The sequence below is a fragment of the Lytechinus variegatus genome, chromosome 14, assembly GCF_018143015.1.
Source record: "Lytechinus variegatus isolate NC3 chromosome 14, Lvar_3.0, whole genome shotgun sequence".
NCBI classification, from domain to species: domain Eukaryota; kingdom Metazoa; phylum Echinodermata; class Echinoidea; order Temnopleuroida; family Toxopneustidae; genus Lytechinus; species Lytechinus variegatus.
The window spans coordinates 25,267,073-25,282,107 of record NC_054753.1 but is presented as its reverse complement, the minus strand read 5'-3'; the positions used below and the strand labels follow the sequence as shown (position 1 = coordinate 25,282,107).

Genomic DNA, 15,035 nt, shown 5'->3' with positions numbered 1-15,035 from the left:
GCTTCTCCTTACGTTTGGCATTGTCTTCCAGCATAGCCTTGTGGGCAGGCATCACAGGTCACTCTACCATCGGTATCAAGGATACAGGTCGGTGAGAACCTACAGGGGACAAAAACAATAGGATTCTTTTTTTTCAATGTCCACATAAAAAGACATCGTAAATGACTGGATATATGATAATTGCAAAGTAGACACTTGCAAATCTCTGTGGCCACGATGTTTCACCAACCGCTGTTGGCTTCATTAGGGGAATGAACTCAAGAATAACTTCCCACCTCTGGGGAAGCAAGCGATGCTATGGTCTTCTGACTTTGGTGGGAATTGCTTGGAAAGACATGACTAGCGTTCATTTGCCTGATGAAACGGACAGCAGTTGATTAAGAGTTGGGACCACATTGTGAGTTTATACTTGGCCATTTTGAACTATTTCCAGTAAAAGATTCAAAACTGACAAATTTTTTCAAGATTATTGGATGAATCATAATATTAATTGATTAATCATATAAGTCAATTGTTTTACATAGCCAAGGAGTCATCAAAACACAGAGGCTTGACAAAAAGAAAAATCAATACATCATCACTTATGTGGAATACATGTACATCATGCAAGTATGATACTGTTGAATTGGACTCACTGGTTTGGTCCATCAGTAAGAGGGCAAGGACAGGTGAGACAGGGTACACCGTTTGGTGGGTCACCGAAGAATCCCTCGGCACATCGTTCACAGTTCGGTCCGTCAGTGTTGCCTGTACACTAAATGAAGACATCATACAAAGACGAAAGAATTGTTATAAGAAGCCCATAGCCTTATTTCTTGACACAAGTTATTTTATTCCTGTTTTCATTGGTTCCTGGTTCTTCCTTAAATTTTTCTTGTTGTGTGCTCAGAAATAAATAAAATCATGTTGAGCCCAGCGCACACTGTGCAATTCGATAAGCCACAATTTCTTAATAAATCGCATTTTGCATTAAATATTGAAATTCCAAGAAGTAAACTTAATTCATTTGAAGTTTGCCATTATGTTCGGAATAAAAATAGCATGATTTTGCTTTACAGCAATAGTGGTAAAGTCCAAATTGGCTTCAAGTGGCAGCTGATGATTTTATTCCTGTTTTCATCAGTTCCTGGATCTTCCTTAATTTTTTTCTTGTTGTGTGCTCAGAAATAAATAAAATCATGTTGAGCCCTGCGCACACTATGCAATTCGATAAGCCACAATTTCTTAATAAATCGCATTTTGCATTAAATATTGAAATTCCAAGAAGTAAACTTAATTCATTTGAAGTTTGCCATTATGTTCGGAATAAAAATAGCATGATTTTGCTTTACAGCAATAGTGGTAAAGTCCAAATTGGCTTCATGTGGCATCTGATGATGACATCATTATGATGTGGAATTTGAATTTGCTTTATTCCTAGAGGAAGGCTTAAATAAGACTGAATTTCATTTCAAGTATTATAGTCCTACCACTTTTTATTAGTTGGAATGTTCATTGGGCATCAGCCAGACTTACCAGACATCGACCTGATACTGGGTCACAAGTGTTTGAGGGTCCATTGCACTGACAAGGCCGACAGATTCCAGGAGCATCGGGATTTATACCAAGCATATAGAAGAAACCCGGTGCACATCTCTAAAGAGAAAAAAAGAACAACATAGAAGATGTCAGTGATCACTAGTATGCTTATTTGAAATTCACAGATTTTACAATCCTTACAAGAAAGTTGCGTCCTTCAATGTGACGTCACTCTATTCAGTTCAGACAAGCTGAAGAAGCATTCCAGATCGGACGTTAAACTGTTTTTTGTTTCAATAACAGTAAGTCCAAATGATCAGATTCATTTCCTCTTCTTAATTTCTATTTCTTCCTGGGTGAATCAAAACATATATCAGTCACTCTATTGCATCAATCCTTCCCTACAGGAGAGTATTTCTTTTAGGAGACACAACATCTTTAGTTCATTTGCATTTGAAAATGGACCTTTTCTCACTTAAAACCCGAGATAGATTGATGCTATCGCTCACCTCACAAGACAACCCTTCATATCCAATGGGGCACCTGCATTCTTCTACCTCTACTGCTCGATCTCTACCAGTCTCCTCTGGTACGGCTGTATCCAGGACAACATCAGCAAGGCTGCAGGGAATAGAAGCATTGATAAAAAAAGGAAAGCGTTAAGAAGGTACTCCAGGCTATATCTAAGACATTGTCAGCAGGGCTGTACCAAACAAAATCATTGATAAAAGAACGGGTTAAAGGGATGTTATTGGCTAAAATAATATAATTGACTGAAATAATATAATTGAAGAGAAATAATATCATAAAAAGAATACTCTAAAAATCTTCTTGTGGGTAGAGATATTTTCATAGTTTGTGCAGTGCTGTAAACTAGTGTGCCATGACGCACTGTCGACCCTCAGCAATATACTCCTGAGAATACGAGAGTATGTACACATTAAAGGTAAAATTACTCCTTGTGCAAGTAAGAAGTAAAGATAACTGTTCTCACAGTGGGCCCTGCTATTATTATTACCACCCCAGCTTTATCTTGGCAACTCAGGCACTCTAGCATTTGAGGAATTTCTTCTTACCAGGTACCCATTCACCTCACATGGGAGACATGTTTTACACAAAATATTGAAATAATTATAACTTCATGTAATATGATAACAAACAGGAAAGTGTGGACATGACATCTGGTCATCTACTGCATATTCATGAGGCATGCATGTAATCATAACCTACATAGGAGAGCGGGGGGTGTTTCACAAACATTTAACTTTGATTTAGAGTAACATGACTGAATTGGTCAGATCATGCCAAGAGGACGCACACTACTGCATATTGATCAATAAGATCATGCATTGCATACCATGTACAGGTCTGCATTCAAGTGCGACTCTAAGTCATATTTAAATCTTCGTAAAACACCCCCTTGAAGACGAACCTGGTTTGATACATGCTGTAGGAATACGTTGCCTTGATAAGGATATATTCTACATTCCCTAATGCCATCATGAAATCTTGTCTTGTGGCGTCTACAAGAAGCTCAGCACCAACATCACCACGTCCCCCTCCGCCAACTTGGATGACATTCTTCCAGCCAGTCTACATCAAGACAAAGGGTTACTCTTAATTGTTCCTGCTTTTAGTTATCTCCTTAACCCTAATTCTCCCGGGGGGGGGGGGCCATTTCGCAATATATCTGCTGCGCGAAATTTTTTCACCTCGCAGCTCACTGACTTTTTACATTCAAGTCTCGCGCAAATTTTGAGACCAAAGTTGTGACGCCCGGGTACGCGGTTACGACATTACGCAACATTATGCAAGTGCATGTCAGACCCAAAATTGCTCATAAACGTGATTTCATGTACAAATCCAATGCAAATTGCGTATTTAGCCTAAATTCATAAATGTATCATTATTTCGACTTTTACTGATTAAACTTAATTAATTTTGCCTTGTTTATGATCAGAATTATGTCTGGAACAATTTCCATTGAAAAAACAATAAAAAACAAAAGTAAAAAACAAAGAAATACATAAGAAATTCATAAAACAATAAAATACATAAGAAATTTATTTCCAAACCAAAGTTTTTTTGAATTACGATTGTTAAGAATGCTACAAAGAAAATTTTTACCAAAAATTAGCATTCTAGGAGCTTTCTTTAGTGAATTAGAGCAAAAAGTATGATTTATGCATAAATTAGCATAATTAATTCATATAAAATAAAATCTCATTGTTTTGGAAAATTTTACCATACAGCCTTGTAGATTATATCGCACACTAGCAGCGTGCAAATTTTTGCGTCGCTCGCGCGATCGGCGGCCAAGATCTTACGGGGGGGCCATAATGCCCCCCCCCCCCCCCCCCCCCCCCCCCCGGGAATGACAAGAATCAAAATACCCCGGGAAATTTAGGGTTAAAATGCATTTTGCATTTTACTGTTGGAGGCAGCAAAAGCTCATCTAAAAAAGTTTTTTTTTTTACACTGCTTTAACTCTATACCCAAAAGGTTAATCTTGTGTACTCAATGAATATCATATATCTATGAAAATTCCGTTACATTAAATCTACATTATTGGCAACATGTGTAATTGGTCTTGAAACCATGCCATCACATTTAAAAGGGGTTTTTATCAAGAATTCATTTTTTTTAATTTATTATCTTTATACATTTGATTTTCTGTCCAATTTCCATCAGAATAATATTCATTGTAAATGTATTTTATAACAGAACATATTGAAATTGATACCAAGAAACATGTGTGCAATTCAGTTTTTAATTCAAAACATGTTTATCTGATAAACCATAAATTGAATTGAGTCTTCACTTTAAAATGGTGGAGTTGTTTTATTGGTTAAGATAGAGAGCTGTGATTCTAGTTTGGAAGTACCTTGACAGGTTATCTAGTTATCAAAACAAAACAGCCATTTTCCTTTAAGTCTAAGAAACAAGGTCTTTCCGTGGCAGCCATATTATACAAAAAGATCCATTGTTTCATATAATTCTGTATTTTCTGGGGGGGGGGGGGGCAGCAAACACCTCCGTCTGTAGTTTTAAAACCATAATGTATTTCTGCCAATGGTAATGCACTGATCTTCATCGGAAGGTTCCTCTGAGAGGACTTCATGCCATCAGTCCTCTTGTTGGCTAGTTATGCTACATGCTTTCTTGTCAGTCAGGAGAAAAACCAGCACAAACCAATCACCTTTCCCCCTTTTTTTAAACCAGTAAGATGATGATATGTAATATTTACCTCTGTCAAAGGAACTTGTCGCAGTGTCGGGATACCTGAGACAGGTTCATCTGGTAATTGATATGACAAGGTCTTTCCACCACCCTGTGAAAGAGATGAAAAAAATCACCTATTATATACTTATGATATAATACTTGTTAATAGGTAATTTCCATTGTCATTCATGTTCTATTTGTATTACATTGATTGTTTGTAAATTTCAATTGAACCATGTACATTGCTTAAGAATCTCACTGAGTGAATTCCATTTAATTCTTAACATTCATTGACATAAACAACTATATCCATAATAGAAAGCATTTATCAAGAATCTATTCATTCAAAATTTTTTTTATACATTCATTAAATAACCAGCATTTATCTGATACAAACATAATTCCAATTTTTAATTTTGATGGATGTGACATGAAGCCCAGTCAATGCTATTAAATGTAATTTTGTGAAGACTGGGTCCACATACATGCAGGCTGGGAGATACCGAAACTGTGAGCTACAGCATAATCAGCCAGTCACAAATGGATTGAAGTAAAGGCCACCGCACACCTTACGATCGGTCTCCGACCGAATTTTGAAATAAAACTTGATAAAAGTTTATGTGAATATTGAGACATGGAAAATCTTACTGTGTAAAGTTCTAAATCATCATACAAATACTTTTGTCCAAATCTGTGACTATGCTACCATCATTATTGGAATAATAAAGAATTGAATGTCGAGTCGTAATGACATCATATTAATCATATAAAGATTTTATACCAATTTGGCATTTACATGTACTCCGAGATAAAGGCTTGCAATCATCTAAATTGTTATATTAGTATTCTTACAGTTAAGTTGAACCTCAAATAAGAAGATGGTTTTTATTCACATTTTTAGAAAACAAGCATAATGCAAATGGTTCCAAAATCGCATCTTGGACCATCGGTAAGGTGTGCAGATGCCGTAAGATATACAGTACTGACCTTAATATAAACATCAGCAACTTGAGCAGTGGATGCAATATGGATGAAATTGACCAGATAACGAAGGTTGCCTCCATAACTGGTTAGCTGAGAAGAAAAATAGAAGTAAATTTGTATGTGTGACTTCCAACATACTGAGAATCACTTCAATTGTATTGGAAAGTAGGAAAGTGGTTTGAATCAGTTTTATAGTCAAAATCTATTGAAATTATTCCTGATATCCACTGCTATTGATACCATGAGAATCATCATTTTCATAATCATCATACTGATCACCACCAATATCATCATCATCTTTATAGTCATCATCAATGCTTTAATTATTATCATAAGCATATTATCCTCATTGACACTAATACTATAATGGGTTACTAATTATCATCATCACATCATCATCATCGTCACCATAACTGTCATCATTATCATCATAATCATCATTATCATAATCCTCACTGTACTCAATGACCTAAGCATTATACTCACAACAATATCATTATCACTATTACTATAGTTGGTTAGTAAATTATCACCAACATCACCATCATCATCATAAAAAAAACTTTCTTCACCACCACCAAAGCCTGTCACCATTATCATCATCAACTTATGATTACATGCAACCACCATTAAAAGTCAATACATTCATCAATTTATATACCATCAATACCTGTCTTAGCAGCCACACCTACAAGTCTATATAAAATGTGACCCAGATCAGTATATTCTCTACTTTACCTGGTTTCCTGTAAATTGTCCAGGAAGAACCCAATAGTAAGTGGACACAGGCAGACGTCTATTGTAGTCTAGCACGACCACCTCCCTCTGAGCTGGGTTGATTTCCATGTATGTATCCTCAAGGACCCGTACATCTGCACTTGGAGACGACAGGTCAGCCAGACGTGTGCCCTCTAAGTTCCCAACCTCGCTGAAGGATAGAGAAGTCTGTCAGGTTGAAGAGAAGAGTTGGATATTCATGGCTGAGGAGTTGCTGGCAAGCTTGTGAGGCATGGGCGTAAATATGTGACGTCATGCTATTTAAGTGGGGGGATGGACCAATAGTTCATCCCCCAACAGGTGTGACGTAAATGTCTCACCCCTTCCCGTCAGAGCTTGTGTTGTGAGTTTGCCTAATGATCAATTGATTATGTTCCATTATCAAATTGTTATGTTCTCTTCATTATTTTTGTCTTCAAGTTGATATCGTGCCATTCTTTTGGACATTAATTAACACTGAGAATCGACTTTACTTTGGTTGAACTAAAAGAATGAATGTATTGTTTCCCCGAAGTTGTAATCTGGTGACAAATTGATGAGATTAAACATCTGATGTAAAGAGATTTGTGTCACAATAAATTGCAAAAAAAAAGAAATCTTGGTCTTACAAAGACTTGCAACTGATCCAATCAACCACAATTAAGGAAAGCCAGCAACACCAGCCCCTAAAATGTTTGTTTGTTAAATACATTTTCTACATATGATAAATATTTATAAATTCATTGCTTTTCTTGACAATTCAGTACATATTTCACTGTTACCAAAAGGACATTGTGCAAATTTCCTGTAGAAAACTTATGACATCGTAACTCTTGGTAAGATGGGGCCCAAATCAACAAAAGAAGAGCCCATTTCATTGTTGTGCTTGTAGCATTACGGTAAAGCCTTTATTCAGAACAAGGTTAATTGAACTGCAGAATCTGACTCACCTCAGCTCTGTTGTAGGTACTGCTGTAACAGGTGGAAGAAACACCAGAACAGTAGCAAGGTATACACTCAGCAACGGTCAGGGCACCATCATTGAAAAACCCACCAGTACATATGCTAGGTCCAGCTGTAAAAGAGTGAAAGGAAAAAAAATGAAGTACATTATCAATGATGGAAAATGGGTCAAGAAATAATAATAAAGAGGGAAGCAATGATATGGTAAGTACATTTAAAACATGTACATGTACATGTTTTAAACACGTTTATAACACGAAGAACTAATAAATTAATGCTACGAGCCCTGAAATTCAAAACACAGTATTACGAAAACACATTTATACCGGTAGGCAGAAGTGAATGGAACTGTTAATACCAAGACACTCGATCTGCTCAATCATTAGCAATATTCAAACGTCTTCTGAATTCTTGAAAATAATCCCACACCATTTGTATCTTAATTGTATCTTATTTGAAAAATTTGTTTTCACTTATGTCAATATGTAATCATAATGTTGAATTTATTATATGTTACAAGTAAGTAAAAAATCTGCAGAGTGTAATGGGGGGTGTGTTTGAGGGTTTGGGCGCTTCTGTGTGTTGGTGTGTTTCTGATGACGATTGCGATTTTTTTAAAGGTTTATTTCTGGTATATTTTTCATATTATGTATTTTATGATTTGTATGTATTTTGGTTAACAGGGCCCAATTGCAAACCAGCTTTTTATCTTTGTTAATGTTTTTTATCGTGTATATAGCTGAATTGGTTACCCTGTATAAAGATGTGAAATAAATAAAATAAAAATTTAGTTCTTTATTGTAGAATTCTAACTATTTAAGATTCACTTGCATAAAAAATAAACTAATATAGAATTTACATGTTTCCACCGTGTTAGGTTCTCAAGGCACTCCCAAATTACCCCCGGCTAAGCTAGTCTATCGATTCCGGTGCTCACAGCTTTTTGAGAAATTTCTTTCTGCCAGTACCCATTTACCTCACCTGGGTAGAGTTCAGCACAATGTGGGTAAATGTCTTGCTGAAGGATAACACGCAATGGCTGGGAATCGAATCCACGTTCCTCAGATTGAAAGACGAGAGTCTTAACAACTGGTCCCCGACGCCCAAGTGTAACACTCAGATTTCGTTTAATTACCCGATGAAATACATCTTGTTGAAATGTAAATCACTCTTCCTCCAAGATCCATTATGGGTTTCAGCCCTTTGTTATCACGCAAATGGTAAATTTCATAAATCAAAATTCATTTTCTCAGAATGAAAAAAAAAATTGATTTCAGCAGTTATGCAATGTTATTTTTCATCGTATTTAAATTGCCATCATTTTGCAGCTGTACTGCATTGTTATGAAATGCCAACGGGGATCAAATTTATTTTCATCAACCTGAAAACAAATATTTGTTGACTTACAGATGATGGTGACGATAGCATCTGGTTGAGCAAGGATGTACCCTTGGTTGTTCATGGCCTCACAGCTGTACGCTCCCTGGTCAGACTCGCGGACATTCTCCAAGACAAGGGAACCACGTCCATTCTGACTGGTGATGATAGCCTGAGAAAGGGTTCAGAACAGAACGTAAATAATTTTAATAAGGGTAGTTTTCACGAGAAGAGGATTAGGGAGAGAAATAGAAAAGGGTCTTGCATTACAATGAATTAGGAAGAATCAGGAGAAGGAAGAGGAGAAAGAAGAAGAAAGAGAGGAAAAACTACATAAAAGAAAAAAAATATCAAAGGAGGAGGCAGGGGAAAAAAAGAAAAAGAAATAAAAAAAAGCAAAGAAAGAATAAGAACAACAATAGCAACAAGAACAGATCAAGACAACAATGCCCAAGAATGCAAAGGAGTATAGGGAGAATTAAAAAAAAAGAAGAAAAACAAGACATAGAAGACCACAACGACAATGGCAATATCGGCAGCAATGATGACAATGAAGAGAAGTAAAAGAAATAAAGAAACAGAAAAATGTAAAGGAAGAGGATAAGCAGAAGAAAAAGAATAACAAGAGGCCCGTTGCAGAAAGACTTGCAATCAATCCCAATTCAAGAAATCATGCGCAACTTGATTTTCAACAAATCAACAGCCCGCTTATGGGACTTGCGATTGATTTTTTGGCTTGCGTTTAAACGCAACTCTTTCTGCAAAGAAGAAGAAAGAACATAGCAAACAAGGAGAAGGAAAAGTACATAGCAAAGGCAATTAGAAAAAAGGACACAATGAGGAGAAAAAGGGGAAAGAAATATATGGAATATATGACCTTACCCTTTCTGGGACCGGTCCCCAGTTAAGCCTCCAGGAGATTATCGGTGTAGGAACTCCTTGTGCCTCACAGATGATCTCTACCCTCTCACCAATCTGAACTTGGATGATCTCTACAGGAGCAAGCACTACCAATGGCTCAGCTGGATGGAGGAAGAAAGTAAGAAGAATATTTGTCCTTTTTATTGATTCAAAGAAAAAAAATTACATACCAATCATAAAAAAAACAATGGCAAGAAAAAAAAAACCCAAAATTAAGTGCAGCAAGTAAAGATGAGATAAAATATGTTACATCAACCTTCATTATCAAACTTCAAATCATACCTCCATTTATTTTGCCTTAATTTCACCTTCCTTTTTGCATTTTAAGAAGAATATCAATTAGTCTGACAAATCTTTACAATACTTAGTAGTCTTTTGAGAATATAAGAGTGGGGGCATCACAGTTATACATGTAGGTGTATTTGCAAACCAGGTATGACAATATAAAACCACTCACAAAAATCAATAGTTTGCAAATTTGTGATTGACACTTGCAATCAATAACTGCAAATGAGTCTCTGAAACACCCAAGACACGTAAAAGACTGTTTCACATTTCGAGTTTGAGGTGGCTGGACAGAGGGGTAAGGGGGCAACTGAAGACGACATGGAAGAAGCAAGCGGTGGAGAGTAGAATTGGGTTGAGGGAGGAGGATGCACTGAGTAGAGTAAAATGGGGGGGAAGGAGGGGGTGAAGGTGACATCTTTGAGTGGGAGGTGAATCCCCCATTGTCTCGGGGCTGTACTGGATTGAAAACCTGAATGACTGCCTGACATATAGAACTTTCTTCATAGAACTTACAACATGCGATTTCATCTGACCGATCCGTACAGTCGGTTTCTCCATCACACCGGAAGCCAAGAGGTACACACTGGTCGGAGGAAACACACTGGAACTCACTGTGTCGGCATGGCGAGCCAGGTGCAGCAGTAGCTGGAAAACAAAAGCACATGTCAAAGGATGATTATCAGGACACACTGGCCAACATTCTAAACTTAAATATGTGGTCTATATCTTTGTCTTTACTATGGATAGCCAGATATGACATAAATTTCAAACACAAAATTTCAAATTGTATAGCACATCAGCTAATAACACACATACAATTTGAAACTGTCTGGGAATAGCAAAATGATAAGATTCTGAGCATTATTCAATCACGGGAAAGGAGACCAAGTTAACGTAAAATACATGTATGGAAACAAAGTTTTGCATTTTTCTTTTCCAATAATTTCAGTACAGACTTAAACCATGGGTCATTGGTTAATCTTAATGTTTGGAGCCCAATATCACAAAATTGTAAATGATTAAAATTGACCTGAACTATGGACAGCCAACTACGTCAAATTTTTCATCTTCTGTTTCTGTTTGTGGTAACTCCCGCAGGAACTCGCCAGGACTGCATTATGCTGGTAAACGCCAAGCTGGTATATAACCAATTACCTATGAAACATTTTACGTCTAGGTTAATCAGTCATAATGGCTGACATTATAGACGACAGATATCACTCTCGGGCCTTTTTATCAAAGTGGAGACAATGGCAGAGTTGGAAGTTGGAATTCGAACTCACAACCTTGCGATTATGAGTCCAATGCTCTAACCACTGGACAATTATCTCTAAACATACAATGATGTATTCTCATGCAAGCATCATCAACTTCACCAATCAGTATGCACCTTAACATCATTGGCTTTCCATAGTTTCATTGAATAAATCTCAAATGTATACATGGAATGAAGGATTTTGTCACCCAAAGCTAAAAAAGTCTCTTGTGCCAATCTTATCATTTTCGGTATTACATGTACATGTTGCGTTCGATAAAGATATGATATGACACTGTGCAAGTGGAACGTAAGTTGCATATAAAATGAAAAGGGTGTGAGCTGCACGATTTTCCTGATTTACTGCAATAATGGGCCAAGTCCCATGCGTATCTATTACCCACAGACATTTTGTGTAAATGATGTATAAATCTCCACCAGCCACAAGTGGTAGCTAATAAATCAAGCTTGGCTCACTGGGAGAACTTTGACAATTGTCAAAGGTCTTCGTGAGGTCATACAAGATTCTTTATCCTATGCAAGTCGAGTTCAATGTAAATGCCTACAAAGAAATGATGGAATGTGTGGACACCTTGCACAAAGAACTGCACAGAATGAGGCTAATTAAGTGTTAAAACCAGCAGCTCGTCAAAAACGTGTTAACAATCAGAGGTACAAAAGTCAAAACCAAATGATTCACACACTTCTCAATGGAGACCTGTTTGTGTTTAGAAAGCTTTTGACACCTGCCAAAAGAAGGCCAGGATAGCACCTCTAGAAATAAATCAATCTATCTTCTGCTAGAATGACAATCATGTGCTCAAATCTTTAGTTGTCTCAGAAGAAGTGGAAATTATATGGAGCTAAGTTTTATTTCCACATCATAAGAGCATTGCACTTAACCCATTGACTACTCTACTCCATCATTCCCTTAAGCTGTATACAGTGAGCCTCCTGGGGACCGTTTCATAAAGCTGTTCGTAAGTTAAGAGTAACTTTAAGAACGACTGGTAAACCTTTATTACGCGCTAAACCATCGCCAATGAATATACTATGTACCACAAGAAAGGATCACCAGTCGTTCTTAAAGTCGCTCTTAACTTACAAACAGCTTTATGAAACACCCACCTGTTCCATTATGCATTCCTGGTGTTCTCGCACCAAAATTGATAACATTCCTATCCAATGTACTAATCACATTTTGCTATTAATGCAAACATTGGATTCGTCATTACAGTGGGTTAAATTTCAAAATTTCTAAGAACATTGATAGGTTTCAAAGACCAAGTTGGTTGTGGGAAATAAGAATAAAAAAAAACATATCTTGATTATACTCCTGTACTCCTGAAAAGATATAATTTATTATATCGACATAAAATGAAAAACAGATGGAACAAGAAGTTGTCTTTTAATCAGAATTGTCGCAAAAATATTGTTTTGAATACTCTTACATACATCCCTGGGGGTAATATACATAAACAAGTAAATTTCCTTAGATTTTTTAGGGGAAGGTGGAATGAACGTTTCCACTACAAATCTAGTTTTTTATGGCAATGTCAAATAGACTGTAAGTACCATGCAAACAACATATCCCAGAAAACAGCAGTAAATCATGTTACAGACCTACATTCCTTTCAGTTTATTAACTTAACCCATTACCTCCTGGAATGGTATGGTTCCTGTACAAAATATATGGGATTTGCACAATTCAGCAGTCATCAGAATTTGAGGTAGATAATCTCGTAATTTGAGCAACTAGCAAAAATGAAATCCATGTTCTGTACTGGGAGCTAACTAAAATAAAAAATCAATTTCCAGAAACCTGTAAACCAATTAAATGATCGGGATGGTAGTTTCAACTCAATTCAAGTTAAAATCGATTTTAGCTTTCAGGGAATCACACCCCGATGTTGAGATACATGTACTCACGACAATCTCTTTCATCCGATCCGTCACCGCAGTCATCATCTCCATCACATCTCCAGATCTTTTGAGCGCAGAGGCGATTGGCACATTGGAACTCATTAGGCTCACACTTTCTGTGTTCTGCAATTAATAACAAGATGAACAAGGCAAAGCTTCAAGTGATTCATTCATCGATATATGAATTACCATTATCATTTCTGTTCCATATTGAACACCTCAACAGGTAGGAATCATCCAGATGACAAGTGGAATGCCTCTGGCCGTCTCACCTGCATCACGCGGTTCAATATAGCAGCAGTGCTGACTTTGCATACTACTCTGACTCGCACAAGATGTTCAGTGATACATGGTTACTCTTATGTCCTCTTTTTATGAACTAGACCAATAAACTTACAGAGATATGATGGTTATTCAACAAAAAACCCCAACATGGCCAAAGTTCATTGACCTTACATGACCTTTGACCTTGATCATGTGACCTGAAACTGGAACAGGATGTTCAGTGATACTTGATTACTCTTATGTACAAGTTTCATGAATCAGATCCATAAACTTTCAAAGTTATGATGGTAATTCAACAGATACACCCAATTCGGCTAAAGTTCATTGACCTTTGACCTTGGACATGTGACCTGAAACACGCACAGGATGTTCAGTGATACTTGATTACTCTAATGTCCAAGTTTAACGAACTAGACCAATAAACTTTCAAAGTTATGATGGTAATTCAACAGATATCCCCGATTCGGCCAAAGTTCATTGACCCTAAATGACCTTTGACCTTAATCATGAGACCTGAAACTTGCACAAAATGTTCAGTGATGCTTGATTACTATTATGTCCAAGTTTCATGAATCAGATCCATAAACTTTCAAAGTTATGATGGGAATTCAACAGATATCCCCAATTCGGCCAAAGTTCATTGACCCTAAATGACCTTTGACCTTGATCATGTGACCTGAAACTTGCACAAAATGTTCAGTGATGCTTGATTACTATTATGTCCAAGTTTCATGAATCAGATCCATAAACTTTCAAAGTTATGATGGGAATTCAACAGATATCCCCAATTCGTCCAAAGTTCATTGACCCTAAATGACCTTTGACCTTGGTCATGTGACGTGAAACTCATGCAGGATGTTCAGTGATACTTGATTAACCTTATGTCCAAGTTTCATGAACTAGGTCCATATATTTTCTAAGTTATGATGACATTTCAAAAACTTAACCTCAGGTTAAGATTGCGATGTTGATTCCTCCAACATGGTCTAAGTTCATTGACCCTAAATGACCTTTGACCTTGGTCATGTGACATGAAACTCTAATAGGATGTTCAGTAATACTTGATTAACCTTATGGCCAAGTTTCATTAACTAGGTCCATATACTTTCTAAGTTATGATGTCATTTCAAAAACTTAACCTCAGGTTAAGATTTGATGTTGACGCCGCCGCCGCCGCCGCCGCCGTCGGAAAAGCGGCGCCTATAGTCTCACTTGCTTCGCAGGTGAGACAAAAAACTAAGGATAAAGTGACTTCTTGAATATTATGCTATCGGCATATCACCATCAACTTCATCATTATCATCACCACTGTCCACATTACTACAGCGATCATCATCACAATCATCACTGTTGTCATCACAAACATCATGTAATCTATAAACACCTGAAAAACATATTATACTACTTCATCCATATTCAACTAAGCAATCATCACAGTCACTTTGCCCATTACAGAAGCAGTCTTGAGCAACACACTTGAGCCTACCATCACCATCACCTTCATCACCACCATCACCATCATCACCATCACCAAAATGACCAT

The 15,035-nt window shown here is 36.9% G+C and overlaps 1 protein-coding gene across 1 annotated transcript in view; it reads right to left on the bottom strand.

Moving 5' to 3' along the window:
• The window catches only part of LOC121427289 (basement membrane-specific heparan sulfate proteoglycan core protein-like), an 83,901-nt gene that overhangs the window by 55,478 nt on the left and 13,388 nt on the right, over window positions 1–15,035 (bottom strand). The window contains exons 4-16 of the mRNA XM_041623627.1: window positions 13,214–13,330; window positions 10,543–10,674; window positions 9,703–9,842; window positions 8,851–8,992; window positions 7,431–7,555; window positions 6,463–6,669; window positions 5,728–5,814; window positions 4,766–4,849; window positions 2,951–3,111; window positions 2,028–2,139; window positions 1,516–1,635; window positions 636–754; window positions 13–99 (exon numbers count right to left, since the gene is read on the bottom strand). Coding sequence (XP_041479561.1) covers window positions 13–99; window positions 636–754; window positions 1,516–1,635; window positions 2,028–2,139; window positions 2,951–3,111; window positions 4,766–4,849; window positions 5,728–5,814; window positions 6,463–6,669; window positions 7,431–7,555; window positions 8,851–8,992; window positions 9,703–9,842; window positions 10,543–10,674; window positions 13,214–13,330 — 1,633 coding nt within the window. The remainder of the gene's footprint in view (window positions 1–12; window positions 100–635; window positions 755–1,515; window positions 1,636–2,027; window positions 2,140–2,950; window positions 3,112–4,765; window positions 4,850–5,727; window positions 5,815–6,462; window positions 6,670–7,430; window positions 7,556–8,850; window positions 8,993–9,702; window positions 9,843–10,542; window positions 10,675–13,213; window positions 13,331–15,035) is intronic.